We start from the raw sequence: 26,173 nt of genomic DNA on the forward strand, positions 1-26,173 counted from the left end.
GTCTCTCTCTCTCTCTCTCTCTCTGTCCGTCGTCTCTCTCTCTCTCTCTCTGTCCGTCTGTCTCTCTCTCCGTCCCTCTGTCCGTCCGTCTCTCTCTCTCTCTCTGTCTCCGTCTCTCTATCCGTCTCTCTCTCTCTCTGTCCGTCCGTCTCTCTCTCTCTGTCTCGTCTGTCCGTCTCTCTCTCTCTCTGTCCGTCTTCCGTCTCTCTCTCTCTCTGTCTGTCTCGTCCGTCTCTCTCTCTCTCTCTCTCTGTCTGTCCTCTCTCTGTCGTCCGTCTCTCTCTCTCTCTCTCTCTCTCTCTATCGTCCGTCTCTCTCTCTCTGTCCGTCCGTCCGTCTGTCTCTTTCTCTCTCTCTCGTATCTCTCTCTCTCTCTGTCTTGTCTGTCTCTGTCTCTCCACCTGTGTCTCTCTCTTCTCTGCTCCTCCGTCTCTCTCTCTCTCTCTATCTCGTCTCTCTCTCTCTCTGTCTCGTCCAGTCTGTCTCTCTCTCTCTCTGTCTCTGTCTGTCCCTCTCTCTGTCCCTCTGTCTGTCCCTCTGTCTGTCTGTCTGTCTGTCTCTCTCTGTCTGTCCGTCCGTCTGTCCCTCTCCAGTCTGTCCGTCTCTCTCTTTCTCTCTCTGTCCTCTCCCTCTCTCTCTCTCCCTTGTCTGTCTGCCTCTCCACTCTGTGTATGTTGTCCTTCTCCTCTCCGTCTGTCCCTCTCTATCTCGCTCTCCGTCTCTCTCCTCTCCCGTCTCCCTCTCAGTCTGTCTCTTTCCCTCTCCGTCTGTCTCTGTCCCTCTGTCCCTCTTCTGTCTGTCCCTCTGTCTGTCCCTCTGTCTGTCCCTCTGTCTGTCCCTCTCAGTCTGTCCCTCTCAGTCTGTCCCTCTCCCTCTGTCTCTTTCCCTCTCCGTCTGTCCTCTCCCTCGGTCCTCTCTCCTCTCCGTCTGTCCCTCTCCCTCTCCGTCTGTCCCTCTCCCTCTCCGTCTGTCCCTCTCCCTCTCCGTCTGTCCCTCTCCCTCTCTGTCTGTCCCTCTGTCTCTCTCTCTCTGTCTGTCCCTCTCCCTCTGTCTCTCTCTCTCTCCGTCTGTCCCTCTCCCTCTGTCTGTCCTCTGTCTGTCCCTCTGTCTGTCCCTCTCAGTCTGTCCCTCTCAGTCTGTCCCTCTCAGTCTGTCCTCTCCTCTGTCTCTTTCCTCTCCGTCTGTCCTCTCTCCTCGGTCTCTCTCTCTCTCGGTCTCTCTCCTCTCCGTCTGTCCCTCTCCTCTCCGTCTGTCCCTCTCTCTCTCTCCGTCTGTCCCTCTCTCTCTCTCTCTCTGTCTCTCGTCTCTCTCTCTCTCTCTCTCTCTCTGTCCGTCCGTCTCTCTCTCTCTCTCTCTCTATCGTCCGTCATCTCTCTCTCTGTCTGTCTGTCCGTCCGTCTCTCTCTCTCTCTCTGTCCGTCTCTCTCTCTCTCTCTCTCTCTGTCCGTCCGTCTCTCTCTCTCTCGTCGTCTCTCTCTCTCTCTGTCTGTCCGTCCGTCTCTCTCTCTCTCTCTGTCCGTCCGTCCGTCTCTCTCTCTCTCTCTCTGTCCGTCCGTCTCTCTCTCTCTCTCTGTCCGTCCGTCTCTCTCTCTCTCTGTCCGTCCGTCTCTCTCTCTCTGTCCGTCCGTCCGTCCGTCTCTCCATCAGTCCGTCTGTCTCTTTCTCTCTCTGTCCGTATCTCTCTCTACGTCCGCTTGTCTGTCTCTGCCTCTCCACCTGTGTATGTATCTTCGTCGCTCTCCGTCTGTCTCGCTCTCTATCTCGCTCTCCGTCTCTCTCGCTCGCCGTCTCCCTCTCAGTCTGTCTCTTTCCCTCTCCGTCTGTCTCTGTCTGTCCCTCTCCGTCTGTCCCTCTGTCTGTCCCTCTGTCTGTCCCTCTGTCTGTCCCTCTGTCTGTCCCTCTCAGTCTGTCCCTCTCAGTCTGTCCCTCTCAGTCTGTCCCTCTCCCTCGGTCTCTCTCCCTCTCCGTCTGTCCCTCTCCCTCTCCGTCTGTCCCTCTCCCTCTCCGTCTGTCCCTCTCCCTCTCCGTCTGTCCCTCTCCCTCTGTCTCTCTCCCTCTCTGTCTGTCCCTCTCCCTCTCCGTCTGTCCCTCTCCCTCTGTCTGTCCCTCTGTCTGTCCCTCTGTCTGTCCCCTCTGTCTGTCCCTCTGTCTGTCCTTTCTCAGTCTGTCCCTCTCCTCTGTCTCTCTCCCTCTCGTCTGTCCCTCTCCCTCTCCGTCTGTCCTCTCCCTCTCGGTCTCTCCCTCTCTCCTCTGTCCCTCTCCTCTCTCTGTCCCTGTCCTCTCGTCTCTCTCTCTTGTCTCTCTCCTCCTGTCTCTCTCTCTCTCTCTCTGTCCGTCCGTCTCTCTCTCTCTCTCTCTGTCTGTCGTCTCTCTCTCTCTCTCTGTCCGTCCGTCTCTCTCTCTCTCTCTGTCTGTCCGTCTCTCTCTCTCTCTCTCTCTCTGTCGTCGTCTCGTCTCTCTCTCTCTCTCTCTCTCTCTCTGTCTGTCCGTCTCTCTCTCTCTCTGTCCGTCCGTCCGTCCGTCTCTCTCTGTCCGTCCGTCTCTCTCTCTCTCTGTCGTCTCTCTCTCTCTCTCTCTCTGTCTCCGTCCGTCTCTCTCTCTCTCTCTCTCTCTCTATCCGTCCGTCTCTCTCTCTCTGTCCGTCTGTCCGTCCGTCTCTCTCTCTCTCTCTGTCCGTCGTCTCTCTCTCTCTCTCTCTCTCTGTCCGTCCGTCTCTCTCTCTCTCTCTCTGTCCGTCCGTCCGTCTCTCTCTCTCTCTCTGTCCGTCCGTCCGTCCGTCTCTCTCTCCATCAGTCCGTCTGTCTCTTTCTCTCTCTGTCCGTATCTCTCTCTACGTCCGCTTGTCTGTCTCTGCCTCTCCACCTGTGTATGTATCTTCGTCTCGCTCTCAGTCTGTCTCGCTCTCCGTCTGTCTCGCTCTCCGTCTGTCTCGCTCTCTATCTGGCTCTCCGTCTCTCTCGCTCGCCGTCTCCCTCTCAGTCTGTCCTTTCCCTCCGTCTGTCTCTGTCTGTCCCTCTGTCTGTCCCTCTGTCTGTCCCTCTGTCTGTCCCTCTGTCTGTCCCTCTGTCTGTCCCTCTGTCTGTCCCTCTGTCTGTCCCTCTGTCTGTCCCTCTCAGTCTGTCCCTCTCAGTCTGTCCCTCTCAGTCTGTCCCTCTCCCTCTCCCTCTGTCTCTTTCCCTCTCCGTCTGTCCCTCTCCCTCGGTCTCTCTCCCTCTCCGTCTGTCCCTCTCCCTCTCCGTCTGTCCCACTCCCTCTCCGTCTGTCCCACTCCCTCTCCGTCTGTCCCACTCCCTCTCCGTCTGTCCCTCTCCCTCTCCGTCTGTCCCTCTCTGTCTGTCCCTCTCCCTCTGTCTCTCTCCCTCTCCGTCTGTCCCTCTCCCTCTGTCTCTCTCCGTCTGTCTCTCTCCGTCTGTCCCTCTCCCTCTGTCTTTCTCCCTCTCCCTCTGTCCCTCTCCGTCTGTCCCTCTCCCTCTCCGTCTGTCCCTCTGTCTCTCTCCCTCTCCGTCTGTCTCTCTCCTTCTCCGTCTGTCTCTCTCCTTCTCCGTCTGTCCCTCTCCCTCTCCCTCTGTCTGTCTGTCTGTCTGTCTCGGTCTGTCCATCTCTCTGTCTTCTTCTCCGTCTCTCATTCTCTTCGTCTCTATTTCTGTCTCTCTCTGACCATCTGTCTCTCGCTCCCTGTCTGTCTCTTTCTCTGTCTCTCTGTCTCTCTCTGTCCGTCCGTCTCACTCTCTCTCTGTCCGTCCGTCCGTCTCTCTCTCTCTCTCTCTCTCTCTCTCTGTCCGTCCGTCTCTCTCTCTCTCTCTGTCCGTCCGTCCGTCTCTCTCTCTCTGTCCGTCCGTCCGTCTCTCTCTCTCTCTGTCTGTCCGTCTCGTCTCTCTCTCTCTCTCTGTCCGTCCGTCTCTCTCTCTCTCTCTCTGTCCGTCCGTCTCTCTCTCTCTCTCTGTCCGTCCGTCTCTCTCTCTCTCTCTCTCGTCCGTCTCTCTCTCTCTCTGTCTGTCCGTCCGTCTCTCTCTCTCTCTCTCTCTCTGTCCGTCCGTCTCTCTCTCTCTCTCTGTCTCTCTCTCTCTCCGTCTGTCTCTCTCTGTCTCTGTCCGTCTGTCTCTCTCTCTCTCTCTCTGTCCGTCCGTCCGTCTCTCTCTCTCTCTCTGTCCGTCCGTCCGTCGTCTCTCTCTCTCTCTGTCTCGTCTCGTCTCTCTCTCTCTCTCTCTGTCTGTCCGTCTCCGTCTCTCTCTCTCTCTCTCTCTGTCCGTCCGTCCGTCTCTCTCTCTCTCTGTCCGTCCGTCTCTCTCTCTCTCTCTCTCTGTCCGTCCGTCTCTCTCTCTCTGTCCGTCCGTCCGTCCGTCTCTCTCTCCATCAGTCCGTCTGTCTCTTTCTCTCTCTGTCCGTATCTCTCTCTACGTCCGCTTGTCTGTCTCTGCCTCTCCACCTGTGTATGTATCTTCGTCTCGCTCTCCGTCTGTCTCGCTCTCCGTCTGTCTCGCTCTCTATCTCGCTCTCCGTCTCTCTCGCTCGCCGTCTCCCTCTCAGTCTGTCTCTTTCCCCCTCCGTCTGTCTCTCTGTCCCCCTCAGTCTGTCCCCTCAGTCTGTCCCCCTCAGTCTGTCCCCTCAGTCTGTCCCTCTCCCTCAGTCTGTCCCTCTCAGTCTGTCCCTCTCCCTCTCCGTCTGTCCCTCTCCCTCTCCGTCTGTCCCTCTCCTGTCCCTCTCCGTCTGTCCTCTCCCTCTCCGTCTGTCCCTCTCTCGTCTGTCCCTCTCCGCTCTGTCCCTCTCTCCGTCTGTCTCCTCTCCGTCTGTCCTCTCTCGTCTGTCCCTCTGTTTGTCTCCTCTCTGTCTGTCCTCTCCCTCTCCGTCTGTCCCTCTCCTCTCTCCGTCTGTCCCTCTCCCTCTGTCTCTCTCCCTCTCTCTCTCTGTCTCCCTCTCCCTCTCCCTCTGTCTCTCTCCCTCTCCGTCTGTTTCTCTCCCTCTCCGTCTGTCTCTCTCCCTCTCCGTCTGTCTCTCTCCCTCTCCGTCTGTCCCTCTCCGTCTGTCTCTCTCCCTCTCCGTCTGTCCTCTCAGTCTGTCTCTTTCCCTCTCCGTCTGTCTCTGTCTGTCCCCCTCAGTCTGTCCCCCTCAGTCTGTCCTCCCCTCAGTCTGTCCCTCTCAGTCTGTCCCTCTCAGTCTGTCCCTCTCCGTCTGTCCCTCTCCCTCTCCGTCTGTCCCTCTCCCTCTCCGTCTGTCCCTCTCCCTCTCCGTCTGTCTCTCTCCGTCTGTCCCTCTCCTCTGTTTGTCTGTCCCTCTCCGTCTGTCTCCTCTCTGCTCTGTCCCTCTCCGTCTTGTCCTCCCTCTCTCTGCTTGTCCCTCTCCGTCTGTCTCTCTCTCTGTCTGTCTCTCTCTCCGTCTGTCCCTCTCCCTTCTCCGTCTGTCCCTCTCCCTCTCCGTCTGTCTCTCTCTCTCTCCCTCTCCGTCTGTCCCTCTCTCCCTCTGTCTCTCTCCCTCTCCCTCTGTCTCTCTCCCTCTCCCTCTGTCTCTCTCCCTCTCCGTCTGTTTCTCTCTCCCTCTCCGTCTGTCTCTCTCCCTCTCCGTCTGTGCCTCTCCCTCTGTCTCTCTCCCTCTCCTCTGTCCCTCTCTCCTCTGTCCCTCTCCTCTGTCGCTCTCCCTCTCCGTCTGTCCCCTCTGTCTCTCTCCCTCTCCGTCTGTCCTCTCGTCTCTCTCTCCTCTGTCCGTCTGTCCCTCTCCCTCTTTCTCTGTCCGTCTGTCCCTCTGTCCCTCTCTGTTTGTCCCTCTCCCTCTCCGTCTGTCCCTCTCCCTCTCGTCTGTCCCTCTCTTCTCTCTGTTTGTCCTCTCTCTCCTCTGTCTCTCTGTCTGTCCCTCTCCCTCTCTCTGTCTGTCCCTCTCCCTCTCTGTCTGTCCCTCTCTGTCTCTCTCTCTGTTTGTCCTCTCTCTCCCTCTCCTCTGTCGCTCTCCCTCTCCGTCTGTCCCTCTGTCTCTCTCTGTCTCTCCCTCTGTCTCTCTCCCTTTGTCCGTCTGTCCCTCTCCCTCTCCGTCTGTCCCTCTCCCTCTCCGTCTGTCCCTCTCCCTCTCCGTCTGTCCCTCTTCTTCTCCGTCTGTCTTTCTCTCTTCTCCGTCTGTCCCTCTCCCTCTCCGTCTGTCCCTCTCTCTCCTCTCCGTTGTCTCTCTCCCTCTCCGTCCTGTCCCTCTCCCTCTCCGTCTGTCTCTCTCCCTCTGTCTCTCTCGCTCTCCGTCTGTCCCTCTCCCTCTGTCGCTCTCCCTCTCAGTCTGTACTCTCCCTCTGACTCTCTCCCTCTCCGTCTGTCTCTCTCCCTCTCCGTCTGTCTCTCTCCCTCTCCGTCTGTCCCTCTCCCTCTCCGTCTGTCCCTCTCCCTCTCCGTCTGTCCCTCTCCGTCTGTTCCTCTCCCTCTCCGTCTGTCTCTCTCCCTCTGTCTCTCTCCCTCTCCCCGTCCATCTGTCTGTCTCTCATTCTCTCTCCATCCATCTCTCTCTCTCTCTGTCCGCCTGTCTGTCTCCTCTCCATCTGTCTCTTCGTGTGTCTCTCTCGCTCTCTCTCTCTCTGTCTGTCTGTCTCTCTCCACGTCTGTCTGTCTCTCTCCCCATCTGTCTGTCTGTCTGTCTGTCTGTCTGTCTGTCTTTTCTGTCTGTCTCTCTCCCCGTCTGTCTGTCTGTCTGTTCCTCTCTAAGTTTCTTCCTAGGTTTTGGCATATCTAGAGAGTTTTTCCTAGGCACCGTGCTTCTACACCTGTACAGCACTTTGAAATATCAGCTGATGTACGAAGGGCTATATAAATACATTTGATTTGATTTGATTTGTCTCTCTCCCCGTCTGTCTGTCTCTCTCTCCGTCTGTCTGTCTCTCTCTCCGTCTGTCTGTCTCTCTCTCCGTCTGTCTGTCTCTCTCTCCGTCTGTCTGTCTGTCGCTCTCTCTGTCTGTCTGTCTGTCTGTCGCTCTCTCTGTCTGTCTGTCTGTCTGTCGCTCTCTCCGTCTGTCTGTCTGTCGCTCTCTCCGTCTGTCTGTCTGTCGCTCTCTCCGTCTGTCTGTCTGTCTGTCGCTCTCTCCGTCTGTCGCTCTCTCCGTCTGTCTGTCTGTCGCTCTCTCCGTCTGTCTGTCTGTCGCTCTCTCCGTCTGTCTGTCTGTCGCTCTCTCCGTCTGTCTGTCTATATGTCGCTCTCTCTGTCTGTCTGTCCGTCTCTCCGCCTATCTGTGTCCCTCCATCTCTCCGCTGGTCTGTCTGTCTGTCTGTCCGTCCGTCCATGTCTCTCTCCGTCTGGCCGTCTCTCTCTCTCCGTCCGTCCCTCTCTCTCTCCGTCCGTCCCTCTCTCTCTCCGTCCGTCCACCTCTCTCTCTCTCCGTCCGTCCGTCCCTCTCTCTCTCTCCGTCCGTCCGTCCGTCCCTCTCTCTCTCCGTCCGTCCGTCTCTCGCTCTCTCTCCGTCTGTCCGTCTCTCGCTCTCTCTCCGTCTGTGTCTCTCTCTCTCTCCGTCTGTCCGTCTCTCTCTGTCTGTCTCTCTCTCTCTCTCTCTCTCCATCTGTCTCTTCGTGTGTCTCTCTCGCTCTCTCGCTCTCTCTCTCTCTGTCCGTCTGTCTCTCTCTCTCTCTCTCTCTCTCTCTCTCTCTCTCTCTCTCTCTCTCTCTCTGTTCATCTGTCTCCCTCTCTCTCCGTCCGTCTGTCTCTCGCTCTGTCTGTATCTCTCTCTCTATCCCTGCGTCTCTCTCTATGTCCGTCCGTCTCTCTCTATGTCCGTCCCGCTCCCTCTCCCCGTCCACCTGTCTGTCTCTCATTCTCTCTCCATCCATCTCTCTCTCTCTCTGTCCGCCTGTCTGTCTCCTCTCCATCTGTCTCTTCGTGTGTCTCTCTCGCTCTCTCTCTCTCTGTCTGTCTGTCTCTCTCCACGTCTGTCTGTCTCTCTCCCCGTCTGTCTGTCTGTCTGTCTGTCTGTCTGTCTGTCTGTCTGTCTGTCTGTCTGTCTTTTCTGTCTGTCTCTCTCCCCGTCTGTCTGTCTGTCTGTTCCTCTCTAAGTTTCTTCCTAGGTTTTGGCATATCTAGAGAGTTTTTCCTAGGCACCATGCTTCTACACCTGTACAGCACTTTGAAATATCAGCTGATGTACGAAGGGCTATATAAATACATTTGATTTGATTTGATTTGTCTCTCTCCCCGTCTGTCTGTCTCTCTATCCGTCTGTCTGTCGCTCTCTCCGTCTGTCTGTCTGTCGCTCTCTCCGTCTGTCTGTCTGTCGCTCTCTCCGTCTGTCTGTCTGTCGCTCTCTCCGTCTGTCTGTCTGTCGCTCTCTCCGTCTGTCTGTCTGTCGCTCTCTCCGTCTGTCTGTCTGTCTGTCGCTCTCTCCGTCTGTCGCTCTCTCCGTCTGTCTGTCTGTCGCTCTCTCCGTCTGTCTGTCTGTCGCTCTCTCCGTCTGTCTGTCTGTCGCTCTCTCCGTCTGTCTGTCTATATGTCGCTCTCTCTGTCTGTCTGTCCGTCTCTCCGCCTATCTGTGTCCCTCCATCTCTCCGCTGGTCTGTCTGTCTGTCTGTCCGTCCGTCCATGTCTCTCTCCGTCCGTCCCTCTCTCTCTCCGTCCGTCCACCTCTCTCTCTCTCCGTCCGTCCGTCCCTCTCTCTCTCTCCGTCCGTCCGTCCGTCCCTCTCTCTCTCCGTCCGTCCGTCTCTCGCTTTCTCCGTTTGTCCGTCTCTCGCTTCTCTCCGTTGTCCGTTCTCGCTCTCTCTCTCTGTTTGTCTGTTTTCGCTCTCGCTCTCTCCGTTTGTCCGTCTCTCGCTCTTTCTCTCCGTTTGTCTGTTTTCTCTCTCTCTCTTGTCTGTCCGTCTCTCTCTCTCTCCGTCTTGTCCGTCTCTTTCTCTCTCCGTTGTCCGTCTCTCTCTCTCTCCCCTTGTCTGTCTCTCTCTCTCTCTCGTCTGTCCGTCTCTCTCTTCCGTCTGTCCGTCTCTTTTTTCTCTCCGTCTGTCCGTCTCTCTTTCTCTCCGTTTGTCCTTCTTCTCTCTCTCTCTCTCCGTCTGGCCTTCTCTCTCTCTCTCTCTCTCCGTCTGGCCTTCTCTCTCTCTCTCTCTCTCCGTCTGTCCGTTTCTCTCTCCGTCTGTCCGTCTCTCTCTCTCTCTCCGTCTGTCCGTCTCTCTCTCTCTCCGTCTGTCCGTCTCTCTCTCTCTCCGTCTCTCTCTCTCTCCGTCTGTCAGTCTCTCTCTCTCTCCGTCTGTCCGTCTCTCTCTCTCTCTCCGTCTGTCCGTCTCTCTCTCTCTCCGTCTGTCCGTCTCTCTCTCTCTCCGTCTGTCCGTCTCTCTCTCTCTCCGTCTGTCCGTCTCTCTCTCTCCGTCTGTCCATCTCTTTCTGTCTCTTTTTCATTTTTTAAATACAAAAATAATAACAATAATATGATAACAGTCAATAGTAGAAATGTATATGGAAAATGAAACTATAACTAACTAAATAACGGTCATCTTCATTATTACATCAGTACTACACCTACCATCATCATTACTACTACAACTTCCATCACCATCATTACCATTACCACCCATACCACTACAATTTGGAATGATAAACAACAATAATAATAGCATAAACAATAATAGCAATAATAAGTAAGTTACTGCTTACTATGCAGATATTATTATTCAGTGCCCCTCAGGCTATGGCAGGAAAATACATATTTGGCTGCAAGAGGAGCCATTGCTCCTTCGCCCATGAGTATTTTTAGTTTTTCCTCTGGGTTGAATAAGTTAAAATTTTGTATAAATGTAGTCATTTCTGTGAATAATTAATCTCTTGGTGAGGAGTGTTTCTCACAGTAAATGAGAAAGTGCATCTCTGTCTCTACCTCCCCTGTCATGCAGTGACCACATCCTCTTTGGGTAGCCATGTCTTTTTATTAATGTCTGCCGGTTTCTATTGCCAGTTGGTGGTCACTCGGCCTGTACTTGGTAAGGATCTGTCTCTGCTTCGTATCTCTGACAGAGTAGAGATAATCAGCCAATTCATATTCTCTGTTTACAAAACCGACGTACTGTGGTCAGATTAGCCTGCCACAGTTGTCAGGTGAGGTCCAAACAGTTGCTCCGCCAGGTCCAGACACAGGGGCGCTCTCTCTCTCCATCCCTCCCTCCTCACTCCTGTGATTTCAGCCACCTTAAAGCCATAGAACAGTCACAGCCCAGTTTATTTTTATTTTTTAAATCTTTATTTAAAACTTGGCAAGTCAGTTAAGAACAAATTCTTATTTTCAATGACAGCCTAGGAACAGTGGGTGAACTGCCTGTTCAGGGGCAGAACAACAGATTTGTACCTTGTCAGCTCGGGGGTTTGAACTTGCAACCTTTAGTTTATTCCTATCTGTTTTATAGCTCTCTAATCTCCTTTTGTAAAGGACTGGAAAGATCAGGCTATCAACATTCAACATTTTTGTGAGTAAAAAATACAGAAAACATTACAAATGTTGAATGTGTCCAGGGATAACGCTTATTTTCCTGCCTTTTCTACTACATCTCATACCTGCTGTTACAGTCAATGGAGAATGACAGTGGATAGTGTGAGCATCAAGGGATAACATTATGGAACCACCGCCTTAGACAAGGTGATAAATGCACAGGATGGAGGAACTTTTCTGCCAATTTATAATGTGTTCAGCCGCCGGGATGTATTCTACCACTGGGATGTGTTCTGTGTAGAGTAGCTGAGTAGCGGAAAACTGTAATACCGCAGAAAGGAACTGAGCAGATGCACTGGAGAGGAGAGAGAGAGGAGCTAGCCTACTGTACAGATTTGGGTTATCTGGCTCTCTAGGATAATTATATCCTATTATTATATTATTTATTTATCATGCAGCAGAGAGAGAGAGGGGGGAAGGAAGAGAGATAGAAATAGAGGGGAGATAGAAAGAGGGGGGAGTGAGAAAAGAGGGGGAGTAAGAAAGATAGAGAGAGGGAGAAAAGAGGGGATTAAGAAAGATAGAAAGAGGGGAGAGAGAGAGAGAAAAGAGGGGGATTAAGAAAGATAGAGAGAGGGAGAAAAGAGGGGGATTAAGAAAGATAGAAAGAGGGGAGAGAGAGGGAGAAAAGAGGGGGATTAAGAAAGATAGAAAGAGGGGAGAGAGAGTGAGAAAAGAGGGAGATTAAGAAAGATAGAACGAGGGGAGAGAGAGTGAGAAAAGAGGGGGATTAAGAAAGATAGAACGAGGGGAGAGAGAGTGAGAAAAGAGGGGGATTAAGAAAGATAGAACGAGGGGAGAGAGAGAGAGAATACTGTACAGGTAATTTTTGGGTTCTCTGTCTGTCTGGTTAACTTCACTCTCTCCCACTGCTGAAACTGGATCCCCCTCCTCTCCTCCTCTGGAACTCTATCCTGTTACTGCCCATGAAGGGTTGATTTAAACACCACTAATTAAATAGGAGTGGAGCTCTGATGAGATATTCAATCAGCCCAAAAGTCTCCCCCTGTCGCTAATTGTATCCTCTTTAATGGCTTCTGCATTGAGTTACAGGGCCCGGAGCTAAGGATGACATTTTAACTGTCCTTCGGGGGCCATGTACCTATTAGTAACCAATGCCACTAGGCTGATCCAGCACAGTAGCAGATGGACATGGCTATGACAGTCTTCTGTTCTGTTCTCTTCTCTGATTTGCTACCATGTATTGTCTGTGAGTGGATTGGCTGCAGACTGAGCATGTAAGCTTGTTAGAGCAATGTAGTGAACTGGCTGTCATGGCCTGCGTCCCAAATGGCATCCTATTCAGGCACATATGGCTCTTGTCAATAGTAATGCAGTAGGGAATATGGTTTCATTTGGGATGCATCCATAGTGTCTGTGGACAACACTCCAGTTAAGATTAAGGCCAGGTACCACACCCTCATAAGGTACTTTTTTTCTTCAACTTAATCATATCACAATCAACTTTTTTTTACCAGTGTAAAGTAGACACAAATATAAGACCTTTTGTATAAAACAATCCAAAATATTTTATGCATATATGCACATGTTGCGGCAAAGAAAAATATGACCACTGGATGAGGTCAGCCTAAATACTTTGGTTTCACTTTGTTGAGTCACTCCAGGACTTTCTATCTGTAGAATACTAAAGATGTACGTCAAATGCAAAATGTACAACATGTCAGCGTATCCCTCTGGGCAAGTGGGGAGAATATATCTAAGGATAACCACACAACATTTGGTGAATGCAGATGCTTCTGAAGCTAAGACATTTTTTGTTGGCGTGTGGGAAGAGTTTGACTTTCAAGTACAGCGAATTTAGACTAGCAAACGACTATTGAGACCCAATCACCATCTCTTCAAAGTAAGTTACTAAATATAGTCCAATTTGTAATACTCTCTACGAAATGGGCTTTAAAATGATGTGTCATTTAATGTAATGAGCTTTGAAATTATTGATGAATGTACATTTCTAAGTGGTTAATGGATTTGAGCCAATCAGTTGTGCTGTGAAAAGGTAGGGATGGTATACAGAATATAGCCCTATTTAGTAAAAGACCAAGTCCATATTATGGCAAGAAAAGCTCAAATAAGCAAAGAGAAATGCCAGTCCATCATTACTTTAAGACATGAAGGTCAGTCAATGCGGAGAATTTCAAGAACTTTGAAAGTTTCTTCAAGTGCAGTTGCAAAAACCAAGCGCTATGATGAAACTGGCTCTCATGAGGACCGCCACAGGGAGACTGCATAAATCAGGCCTTCGTGGTCGAATTGCTGCAAAGAAACCACTACTAAAGGTCACCAATAATAATAAGAGACTTGCTTGAGCCAAGAAACACGAGCAATGGACATTAGACTGGTGGAAATCTGTCCGTTGGTCTGATGAGTCCAAATGTGTGATTTTTGGTTCCAACCGCTGTGTCTTTGTGAGATACAGAGTAGGTGAGCATGGAGGAGGAGGTGTGATGTGTGGGGGGGCTTTGCTGGTGAAACTGTCTGTATTTATTTAGAATTCAAGGCACACTTAACCAGCAAGGCTACCACAGCATTCTGCAGAGATACGACATCCCATTTGGTTTGAGCTTAGTGAGACTATCATTTAGTTTTTCAACAGGACAATGACCGAACACACCTCCAGGCTGAGTAAGGGCTATTTGACCAAGAAGGAGAATGATGGAGTACCTCTGCAATCACCTGACCTCAACCCAATTGAGATGGTTTGGGATGAGTTGGACCGAAGAGTGAAGGAAAAGCAGCCAACAAGTGCTCAGCATATGTGGGAACTCCTTCAAGACTGTTGGAAAAGTATTCCAAGTGAAGCTGGTTTAGAGAATGCCACAACGCTGTCATCAAGGCAAAGGGTGGCTATTTTGAATAATCTCAAATATATTGATATGTTTAACACTTTTTTGGTTGCTACATGATACCATATTTTTTGAATATTTTTTATTTAACCCTTGTTTTACCAGGCAAGTTAACTGAGAACACATTCTCATTAACAACCTGGTGAATAGTTACAGGGGAGATTAGATGAATGAGCCAACTGTAAACTGGGGAAGATTAGGTGGCATGAAGGCCAGATTGGGAATTTAGGGTTGCACTGGGTTAACACCCCTACTCTTACGATAAGTGCTATGGGATCTTTAGTGACCACAGAGAGACAAGACACCTGTTTAACGTCCCATCCGAAAGACGCACCCTACACAAGGAAATGTCCACAATCACTGCCCTAGGGAATTGGGATATTTTTTTTCCGACTTTAGACCAGAGGAAAGGGTGCATCCTACTGGCCCTCCAACACCACTTCTAGGAGCATCTGATTTCCCATCCAGGGACTGACCAGCACCAACCCTGCTTAGCTTCACAAGCAAGCCAGAAGTGGGATGCAGGGTGGTATGCTGCTGTCTTGCTATTTTATAGTTTTGATATCTTCAGTATTATTCTACAATGTAGAAAATAGTACAAATAAAAAATAAGTAGGTGTGTCCAAACCTTTGACTGGTACTGTACCTCTTCTTCACGGTTCACTGATAACAGAGCATGAGAGCACAGAGAATACACTGATTACAGAGGCCGTCGATCCACAATACACAACAGCATGGGAGCTTTGATCTTGAAAGCAGCTGAAAAGGTAAAATAGAGCCGTAGAAAACAAATATTTGCCTCAGCTACCTCCAGCAACCTATTCCCCTGGATGCCATTTTTGGAGGCTGCTTATTTTGTTCATGTAGGGAAATGAATAACTACTAATCCCCCTATCGAGGATTGCATGCACGCTACAGTGGGTAATACAGTAATACATTTTACTGGTCTGCATGGTGTATTTTTTTATCGCTCTCTCTCTCTTGGGTGTTTTGATATTTATGTAAACTCGTAGTCATCAAAGAGACCTCGATATGTGAGAAATCCAACAGCAACGTTATTGCTCAAAACCACTGAACATAGGACATGTTTTTACCTAAAGCATTGAAGCTGGATCAACAAGGCATCTGAAATAGAGGAAATGGACAACACAGTTATCATATCTTATAGTATAGAACTGTAGCTAAAAATATAGGACTCAAAGTAGGATAACTCATATATTTTTAGCCACCTGGGGCGGCAAGTAGCCTAGTGGTTAAAGCATTGGACCAGTAACCAAAAGGTTGCTAGATCAAATCCCCGAGCCGACAAGGTAAACATCTGTCGTTCTGCCCCTGAACAAGGCAGTTAACCCACTGTTCCTAGCCATCATTGTAAATAAGAATTTGTTCTTAACCGACTTGCCTAGTTAAATAAAAAAATAGACCCTCTACCACAGTTTCCCAAATTAGAGAGATGAACCTGGAGAAGACTCCTCTAAGTAAGCTGGTCCTGGGGCTCTGTTCACAAACAGTCCCCACAGAGCCCCGGGACAGCAACACAATTAGACCCAAACAAATCCCGAGAAAACAAAAAAAATATTACTTGACACATTGGAAAGAATTCACCAAAAAAACTGATAAAACTAGAATGCTATTTGGCCCAAAACATAGAGTACACAGTGGCAGAATACCTGACCCAAAAGTAAAGAAAGCTTTGACCATGTACAGACTCTGTGAGCATAGCCTTGCTATTGAGAAAGGCAGACCTGTCTCTCAAATAAGACGGGCTATGCGCACACTGCCCACAAAATGAGGTGGAAACTGAGTTGCACTTCCTAACCTCCTGCCAAATGTATGACGACATGTTTCACTCAGATTACACAGACACACAATTTTGATAAACTCCCATATCTGCTGGGTGAAATACCACAGTAGCATTATTTGTGACCTGTTGCCACAAGAAAATGGCAACTAGTGAAGAACAAACCACATTGTAAATAGAACTGATATTTATTTTCCCTTTTGTACTATTTGCACATCGTTACAACACTGTATACGATTTGTACTAATTGTATACGATTTGTAATTCATTCTATTGGAACTTTTGAGTGTGATGTTTACTGTTCATTATTTCACTTGTTTGGCAATGTAAACATATGTGTCCTATGCCAATAAAGCCCTTAAATTGAAATTGAATTGAGAGAGAGAGACACAGACAGACAGAAGAGATGGAAGGAATGCAGAGGAAGAGAGAAAGAGAGGGTGGGACAGAGAGGAGGAGAAAGGGGAGGAGAAAGAGAGTGAAAGACAAACACAAAAGAGAGGAGGAGGAGGAGAGAGAGGGATAGAGCTCTTTCCCTACAGGAGTCCTTATCAGGTCCAGAGGAGAAGATCTCTTTGACTGATAGCTGGCAGACAGACTAATCACTGTTGAGACCTGAGACTGAGGCTCTCCCAATCCAACACTACTGCAATGGCCCTGATCTCACCGCCACCATCTCCCCACAACACCAATGGATCTCAACGTCAAAAGCCCAGCGTATGCACATTGATATGATAATATTACATAAACCCTTATTTCACGGAAGTATGATACTGTAGCCACTGATTGTGCAGAAAGCTGATGAGACACAAATGCTGCAAATCTTTATGCAGAACAGAAAGCACACCTGCAAATAGCTTGTCTGTTTGTTTCTTTGTCTTGGCTCAGTGAAAGCTTTGAGTCAGCATAGATAGGCGCACAGATGCTAGCAAGCACAAACCCAATTGCGCATCACCACCACCCATTTCTCCTGTAGTTCCTCTCAGACAAGAAGGAAGACTTTAAGCACAAGCATCACAACCCACACGTATCTCGTGTGGCTCAGTTGGTAGAGCATGGTGCTTGCAAAGCCAGGGTTGTGAGTTTGATTCCCACGGGGGACCAGAAGAAGATGGAGAAGAATAAAAAATGTATGAAATGTATGCACTCACTACTGTAAGTCGCTCTGGATAAATGACTAAAATGTATCAACTGGTGTTTGATGGCAGAACATAATTGCAGGTGTCAAAATACCATTTACACGGGAGACATGTTGCACCCTATTCACTTAGTAGTGCACTACTTCTGACCAAAGCCCACTATGACATAATTTCAATCAATGTCTATTCCACATTGGTTCAACATAATTTCATTGAAATGACGTGGAAACAAATGGCACCCTATCCACTGGGTAGGGTGCCATTTGGGATATAGTCTAAATGTGCTCTTTTCACTTAACAGAAAGCTGCTCTGCTCTGACAACCTGTGGCTTTCAGTTCATTGTCACTTCGACGTCGGTTGGTTCAGTCAAGCAGAAATGTGTCACTACATATCTATTCATCACTCTGACAAGAGGCCAGAAGGTCAAGACACAGGGGTAGGAATCAATAACAGGAATGTCCATTAAGACAGAAAGGTTTAACACTCCTCTGACTGTCAGTGAGTGCATCGAAGGCAGAGATGATTTGAGAACCTATCTATGGGGCCATGCATTTTTCAAAAACTTCCACTCTGTTATCCAATTCTTACTATTGTAAAAGTGTGAAATCATCACCATGATAGTGAGATGTATAACGGACACTACTACACTCTTAGAAAAAAGGGTTCCAAAAGGGTTCCTTGGTTGTCCCCATAGGAGAACCCTTTTCGGTTCCAGGTAAAACCCTCTGTGCAAAAAGAACCCCAAAAGGTTCTACCTAGAGCCAAAAAGTGTTCTTCAAACGGTTCACCTATGGGGAAAGCCGAAGAACCCTTTTAGGTTGTGTTTAGCACCTTGTGTAGAGCCAGTGTAGTACTCACATTGTCTGTTCTGAGTTTCTTAGCTGGGCAGCCTCCATCCACGGGATGTAGCATGTAATACAGTCGTACTTTATTGGCATGTTTCCGACTCTAGAAAGGAAAAAAGGGAGATAAAACACAATAAAGGTTAGAAACATCATGAAAAGACCATCATTCATGTTTTTCTTGATCTGAACCCCCCCCCCCCAAAGCTTTCACATGAATTGCATGTCTAGATTAAAGATAAATTAAATGTTTATATTGCATGTATTGAACGTCTTACAAAAGCAGTGCCATACTGTGCATCTGAGAACTGTGTGGTTGAATGATTCAGACTTACTAAAAAATTGTATTATAGAAAGAAAAACCTGGTGACTGACCCAATGGCACACTATTCCCTACATAGAGCCCTATGGGCCCTCAAAAGTAGTACACTATATAGAAAATTAGACCCTTTGACTTTTTACACAATGTGTTATGTTAGTCTTATTCTAAAATCTATTAAATAAAACATTTTCCTCAGCAATCTACACAGAATACCCTATAATTACCAAGCAAAACTGGTTTTAAATTATTGCAAATGTATTACAAGTAAAAAACAGATATCATATTTAAATACCAAGTATTCAGACCCTTTGCCATGAGACTCAAAATTGAGCTCATGTGCATCCTGTTTCCATTGGTCATCCTTGAGATGTTTCTACAACTTGATTGGAGTCCACCTGTGGTAAATTCAATTAATTGGACATGATTTGGAAAGGCACACACCTGTCTTCATAACGGTCCCAAAGTTGACAGTGTATGTCAGAGCAAAAACCAAGCCATGAGGTCGAAGGAATTGTCCATAGAACTCAGATACAGGATTGTGTCAAGGCACAGATCTGGGGAAGGGTACCAAAACATTTTTGCTGCGTTAAAGGTCCACAAGAACACAATGGCCTCTATCATTCTTAAATGGAAGAAGTTTGGAACCACCAAGACTCTTCCTAGAGCTGCCCCCCCGGCCAAACTGAGCAATAGGTGGAGTAGGGCCTTGGTCAGGGAGGTGACCAAGAACCTGATGGTCACTCTGACAGAGCTCTAGAGTTTATCTGTGGAGATGGAACAACCTTCCAGAAGGATAACCATCTCTGCAGCACTCCATGAATCAGGCCTTTATGGTAGAGTGGCCAGACGGAAGCCACTCCTCAGTAAAATTCACATGACAGCCTGCTTGGAGTTTGCCAAAAGGCACCTAAAGACTCTCAGACCATGAGAAACAAGATTCTCTGGTCTGATGAAACCAAGATTGAACCCTATGGCCTGAATGCCAAGGGTCACGTCTGGAGGAAACCTGGCACCATCCCTACGGTGAAGCATGGTGGTAGGATCATGCTGTGGGGATGTTTTTCAGCGGCAGGGACTGGACGCCTAGTCAGGATCGAGGCAAGAACGAACGTTCCAAAGTACAGAGAGATCCTTGATGAAAAGCTGCTCTAGAGTGCTCAGGACCTCAGACTGGGGCAAAGGTTCACCTTCCAACAGGACAAAAACCCCAAGCACACAGCCAAGACAATGTGCCTTCGGACACAGCTAGAGCCCAGACTTGAACCCGATCTAAAATCTCTGGAGAGACCTGAAAATACCTGTGCCGCAATGCTCCCATCCACCCTGCCAGCCTGACAGAGCTGAGAGGATCTGCAGAGAAAAGTGGGATAAACTCCCCAAATACATGTGTGCCAAGCTTGTAGTGTCATACCCAAGAAGACTCGATGCTGTAATCACTGCCAAAGCTGCTTCAACAAAGTACTGAGTAAAGGGTCTGAAAACTTAAGTAAATCTGATATCATTAAAACAAATTATATATATATATATACATTTGCTAACTTCAAACATCTGTTTTTGCTTTGTCATTATGGGGTAATGTGTGTAGATTGATGAGGGGAAAAATTTAATCAATTTTAGAATAAGGCTGTAATGTATCAAAATGTGGAAAAAGTCAAGGGGTCTGAATACTTTCCAAAGGCACTGTATACACTGAACAAAAATATAAACACAACATGCAAAAGTGTTGGTAACCATATTTCATGAGCTGAAAGATCCCAGAAATGTTGGGTTCAAACAATGTTAGTGAGCATTTCTCCTTTGCCAAGATATTCCATCCACCTGACAGGTGTGGCATATCAAAAAGCTGATTAAACAGCATAATAATTGCACAGGTGTACCTTGTGCTGAGGACAATACAAATATGCAGTTTTGTCACATAACACAATGCCACAGATGTCTCAAGTTTTGAGAGTGCGTTCAATTGCCATGCTGACTGTAGGAATGTCCACCAGAGCGGTTGCCAGATAATTGAATGTTCATTTATCTACTATAAGCTGCTTCCAACATCTTTTTAGAGAATTTAGCATTACCAGGCTCACAACCGCAGACCACGTGTAACCACGCCAGCCCAGGACCTCCCCATCCGGCTTCTTCACCTGCGGGATGGTCTGAGAACAGCCACCCGGATAGCTGATGAAACTGTGGCTTTGCACAATCAAAGATTTTCTGCACAAGCTGTCAGAAACGTCTCAGGAAAGCTCATTTGCATGCTCGTTGTCCTCACTAGGGCCTTGATCTGACTGCAGTTCGGCGTCATAGTCGAATTCAGTGGGCTAATGATCACCTTTGATGGGCACTGGCACACTGGAGAAGTGTGCTCTTTACGGATGAATCCCGGTTTCAACTGTACCGGGCAGATGGTAGACAACGTGTATTGTGTCGTGTGGACGGGCAGTTTGCTGATGTCAAGGTTGTAAACAAAGTGCCCTATGGTGGCGGTGCGGTTATGGTATGGGCAGGCTTAAGCTACGGACAATGAACACGATTGCATTTTACTAATGGCAATTTGAATGCACAGAGATACCGTGACGAGATCCTGAGGTCCATTGTCTTGCCATTAATGCGACGCCATCACTGCTTGTTTCAGCATGATAATGCCCAGCCCCATGTTGCAAGGATCTGTACACAATTCCTGGATGCTGAAAATGTCTCAGTTATTCCACCTGCATACTCAGACATATCACCCATTGAGCACGTTTGGGATGCTCTGGATCAACGTGTACAACAGCGTGTTCCAGTTCCAGCCATTGACGAGGAGTGGGACAACATTCAACAGCCTGATCTATGCCGTCGTCCTGCATGATGCAAATGGTGGTCAGATCAGACACTGACTGGTTTTCTGATCCACGCCCTTACCTTTTTTTTTAAAGGTATCTATGACCAACAGATGCATATCTGTATTCCCAGTCATGTGAAATCCATAGGTTATGACCTAATACATTCATTTCAATTGACTGATTTCCTTAAATTAAATTAACTGTAACTTAGTAAAATCTTTGAAATTGTTGCGTTTATATTTTTGTTCAGTGTACTGTATATAGAGAGAATATACACTGAGTGTACAAAACATTAGGAACACATTCACAATATTGAGTTGCCATTCCTTTTGCCCCCAGAACAGTCTCAATTCGTCGGGGCATGGACTCTACAAGATATCGACAGCGTTCCAAAGTGATTCTGGCCAATGTTGACTCTAATGCGTCCCACAGTTGTGTCAAGTTGGCTGGATGTCCTTTGGGTGATGGACCAGTCTTGATACACACGGGAAACTGTTGAGCATGAAAAACCCAGCAGCGTTGCAGTTCTTGACACAAACCGGGGCACCTGGCACCTACTACCTGGTTCAAAAGGTACTTAAATATTTTGTCTTGCCCATTCATCTATACTGATTGAAGTGGATTTAACAAATTACATCAATAAGGGATCATAGCTTTCACCAGGATTCACCTGGTCAGTCTATGCCATGGAAAGAGCAGGTGATCCTAATGTTTTGAACAGTGTATATATATTGAGAGAGAATATATGGTGCCATTTCGGACCCAGCCCCTGTCTGACACTGGATTCCATTAATAATTACTGCAGCTTCCATTAAAGGAGCAAGAGGCCCTTATCACATCACAGACCCATTGATCCCTCCACTTTGGCAGCAAACAGAGCATCTTTTGGGCTAGGGTGGGGATGGAGGGATGGATGAAGGAAAAGAGGCGTGAGGTGAGAGGGTAGAGTGATGGAGGGCAATCGATTCCCCATTCAGTTTATCTTCAAATAATTCCACTCGACTGCAGGTTTAAAAGCTCCCAAAAATTAAGGAAGGGATCAAAGGGGTTGAAGTGTTTCAATGCAGGAATGACTTTTAAAAACCTTAATTTCATCTTGAAGAGAGAGGTAGTTTCTCTTTCCACTCTGATGCAACAAGGAAGAGCGCCCATGCAGCGTGACAGTCAGACAGACGACTCCCAGATTGTCTTTACAGAGACGCAGGATGCATACCAAATGGCACCCTATTCCCTATATAGTGCACTACTTTTGACCAGAGTCCAGGGCTACAGTCAAAAGTAGTGGCCTATATAGGGAATACAGAGTAATTTAGGACACAACCACAGAGATGGCAGACAAACATATATTTTCAGCTCAGATGGAGGAGAATGGTCCTGAGAAATCTATTTGTTTTTCTTGTCTTTCTTGTTTATGGCTGGGCTAATGCACCCTGAGCCTGAGAAAGGAACGATCAGGCATCAGTGGCAGGAGGAAGGTTATTGGAGACTCAAACACATAACAGGAAGGGAATGAAATGATCATTCAGAGGCTCTCTCTCTGCCAATCTCTCAGTATGCTCCGAGAGCATTTTCCTCTGATAGTCCCTTCCTTTGATATCATTTGTGAGACTCTCCTTATTCTGCATCCATCTGCACCGTCTGATATGAGCTAAGGGGCTGTTCTACTTTTACTAACTGGAGCATTGGAACACAGCCTACATACAACCAACCCAATAGCTAGAGAAGACCTAAATGCACTGAAAGACACCAACTGCCCACAAGGATCTGTTCAAAAGTAGTGCACTATGTAGGGGAAATGTTGCCATTTGGAGCACAAACTATAAATGGGGATAGGAGCCTGGGGGAACTCAGAAGAACGTACAGTTGTGGAGGATGAGTGAAAAGCCAATGTGAGAAGAGGGAAACCTGCTCATAGAGAATCTCCACTGCTGATGGCATTGGTGATGATATCTCCATGGGGAGTCTAAAACTCCAAAGGCAACAGACACTCCTTGGCAGTGCTGTATTGCATATGGGCTAGTAGTATATGCCCAACCGAGCTTGCCTTGTTTTCCTCTTGAAAGTGACCAGCCGCTGCTGCCGATATAAATAAACTGCTGGTAGCAGGAAGGAAGTCCCAGGTGCCTTTATTTTTACAGAGTTGACATAATCAGGCCAGAAAAAAATCCATATTGCATTACCACTACATCAGTGAGTTGATTATAGAGGCTATATGCTCTCTGTGCCCTGGTGGGGATACCTCTGGATATAATCTACTCTCTGCCCAATGGACCCTGGGCAGATTCCCCAGCACATCCACCCTCTGGTCTGGTCCTTGTCTGCCCACTAGAGGCAGGCTGAGTCCCAAATGACATATGGTGCACTACTCTGGTCAAAAGTAGTGCACTAAATAGGGAATAGGGTGGCAGTTGGGAGGCAGACAGAGACCAGGGAGCAAGACTGCATGAAACAAAATAATACAATAATACAAATATCATAGCATTTTCATGAACTTACAATTTTCTATGAATCTAGATCCAACAACATTCATTTTTGTTTTTATGACTCTGGTATTCCTATATTTTTTTTTGTCATTTTTCAAGTCAATACTGCTTGCTCACTCACAGCCATAATGCGTGTTAGCAACATCTGCAGTCATCATAGTGAGCTAACTGCTTGCTAATATGGCTGTTACTGTTATGTAACGCCATGTCATGGTAGACAGGGGAACTAATTGGAGCAATTTAAATGAGCCAACCCTGAAGTTTGTTCTGATTTTGCTCGGACAAGTGGGCTTGCTGGGTAATGGAGCAGGCTAGCAGCCCTTGAGGAGTCCTCATAAAGAAATCAGAATCAGACAAACCAGCATTGATACAGAGTGGGTCAGGTAAATTCCAGAGAGAGGCACTCCAGAGAGGATGGGGCTGTGGCTGAGCGGCTGTCACGTCGCTGAATCCCCTTCCTGTCGGAGTGTGTGTGTGTGTGTGTGTACGTGTGTGAATAAATACAGTAATGTTACATAGAGCTCTCCTCTGTCCCTGGGAAAAATGCCAAGCATTGACCACATTCTGGGACAAATTATCTCATTATTATAAGTTGCTTACTTCAAAAACACCAAGCTAATTGTGGAGGACATAATCGCATGTGCATTTGCAGGGAGTTCAAAATATTTGGCAATCGTTGGCATCAAGAAAAACAAAAGCTATGTAACATTGTATAACGCAACTGTGTCTGGTTTACAACGACTAACATCCTATAGCGTATTTAGCATGTCGTTTCATCAATACCCTGATGATTACAGTTAACAGGGTGTTTCAGGACATATCATAGATAATTGACGCTGCAAATTAGTTTATTCATAGTCCAGCACCCCAAAACGCAGTGTTTCTACTGAGGCAACTTTTTGATGATGTTAACAACCTCGTACAACATTCCTACCATCAAGTCTTTTCTACAATATTCTATTCCATCCTCCCCATTCAGTCATGAATAATCTCTTCATCCAGAATCAAATCAGCTACGAGAGACTCTGTGGTGAAGTGCTGCTTCTTTCTTATGTTTTCTGCACATAGCTGTTGGTTAAGGATTCATCAGACACCAGCTGTTTCCTGAATGGATGAGTGCGGAGCAGTGCAGTGTCCAAAATGGCACCCTACTCCCTATGTTGTACACTACTTTTGTGCAGGGCCCACATGGCTCTGATCAAACGTAGTGCACTATATAGGGAATAAGGTGCCATTTGGGACATAACCAAGAGCAGAGCAGAGAAGCACGCCGTCAGTGCACGCCGTTAGGCTCTGTATAGTCAAATGATACACAGTGGAGGACTAATTGATGTGGCTGTATGTGAGCCCCCACGATGAGCTCGACTTGGAGGAGCTGAAAAGTTGCTACACCCACCAGCACAACCTGCAGTCATCCTCTATTAGTTATCTGAATGTCCCTTTGTCAACCTAACACCTCTCCCTCTCCAGTTCCATCCACTTTCTGTCCGTGTCAGTTCATGTTCATCACATGCACTAACAGTCAAATTCAATCACACTTTCTAAGATGCCTTATTACTTGGATATACAGTGCATTAATCACAGTAATCACAGAACTTCACTGGAGAGCATGTTGAATCAGAAACTAATTTGGTTTTGGAACACTACATTGAAATAAAGTTGTTTTCATTAAACACCCATCTTTCCAATTGATCAAATGTTTTCCCTTGATACCTATCCTATCTGTTCATTTGTTCCTCCTGACATAATCATCCCTTTACAGCTCAAACACACCCAGACTCTGACAGCATGGCGGCTGCTGAGTGGTATTGCATATGAGAGCAAGAACCACTTGGCCGGATGGAGAGTATTGTGCCGACAACGCCTGTAGATCAGTCGAGGATGGGAGAAGGAGCGCTCCCCTAGACACTTGACAGGATGCTTTCATGAAGCTAAGCCAGACAGACAAGAACACCAATTCTTCAACTCCTACCAAAAAACACATAAAAAAATGCATTGGATAGTACCTGCCATGAACTCATATCCCACATTAGAAATGAGCAAACGCTAATTGTCTGTCATGTCATCGGCTTAAAGGAAGTGACACGGGGAGGATGTGTTTACAGGATGAGCTTAGAGATGAGCTCTGAAGCTGCTCAATGACAACAAGGGCATCAAACTACGCCGTTGGAACAAATGAAGCACGGATCATGGAACATGCCATCCAAACTTCCAGAGGGGCTATTTTGTAACAATGTTACAGTACACATGTAGAGTTCAGTATACTGTATGTTGAGTATGTCTGATCGGAATAGAGGATAATTATCCATGTGAAAAATATCATGGATATAACAGCAGTCAGCTCTTTTCTGCTGAGTTCAGTGCTAGGTGCTCGAGGAAAAACACGTAGTTGTTGGGTGGGAGGGCGAGTGATTACCTTTTAAATCCTTCAACTCGTATGTGCAGCAGTTCACAAGAAGCTACGTTAAAGTCCTTCCTGATATTGTGGACATGGAGAGTATGAAGAGATCATTGCCAATGAGAGACATGAGGACCGGGAACACAATCACAAGTGACAACCTCACTGACAGGCTAATGGCTATTAGTACCACTTTAGTCAGAAAAATGTAGCAGACTCCATTTAAAATAGATTTTGAAGTGAGATAACGGTAACATTAAGTGTCTCAGTGTGTGTGCCTGCAAAGATAGTAAAACAAGGAAAATCCTCCCTCATTGGGACATTTCTCACATCCCCATGAGGACAAAGGCTATTTTAAGTGTAGGGGTTAGGTTTAGGGTTACAATTAGGGTAAGGAAAATGGGTTAGTGGTTAGGTTTAGGAGTTAGGTTTGGGTTAGGGAAAATAGGATTTTTTATGGATATTGATATTAATTATAGGTCCCCACGAGGATAGAAGTACATAACGTGTGTGTGTGTGAGCGCGAGTGTGCGAATGTGAATGATAAACAGTATCAGATACAACAAATACAACAAAAATCTATTTCCAAAACTAGTGACCATGTCATGAAAAGCCAGGCCCTGGAAAATATAAATAACTAATAGGTTGATAGCATGGGATTTGAGGGACAAACTGGTGTTCGATCAAACCCCTGTAAGATATGGATCTAAAAGGAAATAGTGCTTTAAAAACGACCTACTATGGCCTGGGACGCCTCCAAGGTTAGGGTTTAGGATAGAGACGTCCCAGGATCCTAGGATAGCACAGACCATTAAGTTTTACCAGCAAAGAAATTAATTATAGTACAAATTTGGAAGGCTGCTACCTTCCCCCCCATGAAAGGACAGATTTTCCTTTCAAACGAAGCCCAACAAATTACACAATTAAAAGTCAGAAAGTATGTTAATGTACCCAAATTTCCTTTTAAAATGCCTTTTGGGGTCCATTATATCTCACCCATTGATGGATCGCACCCAATTTCATGCCATTTGTTACAGTGGAAATTACACACACCCAAGGAACAAAGCTTTTTCTTTGCCCTCTTTTTC

At 47.5% G+C, this 26,173-nt stretch overlaps 1 protein-coding gene across 1 annotated transcript in view; it reads right to left on the reverse strand.

Annotated features, from left to right (window-relative positions):
* LOC115140261 (zinc finger matrin-type protein 4-like) overlaps positions 1-26,173 on the reverse strand; it is a 205,631-nt gene that overhangs the window by 124,599 nt on the left and 54,859 nt on the right. Inside the window, exon 3 of the mRNA XM_029678516.2 lies at positions 17,083-17,172. Coding sequence (XP_029534376.1) covers positions 17,083-17,172 — 90 coding nt within the window. The remainder of the gene's footprint in view (positions 1-17,082; positions 17,173-26,173) is intronic.

Source organism: Oncorhynchus nerka, linkage group LG13 (assembly GCF_034236695.1).
Source record: "Oncorhynchus nerka isolate Pitt River linkage group LG13, Oner_Uvic_2.0, whole genome shotgun sequence".
Lineage (NCBI taxonomy): Eukaryota > Metazoa > Chordata > Actinopteri > Salmoniformes > Salmonidae > Oncorhynchus > Oncorhynchus nerka.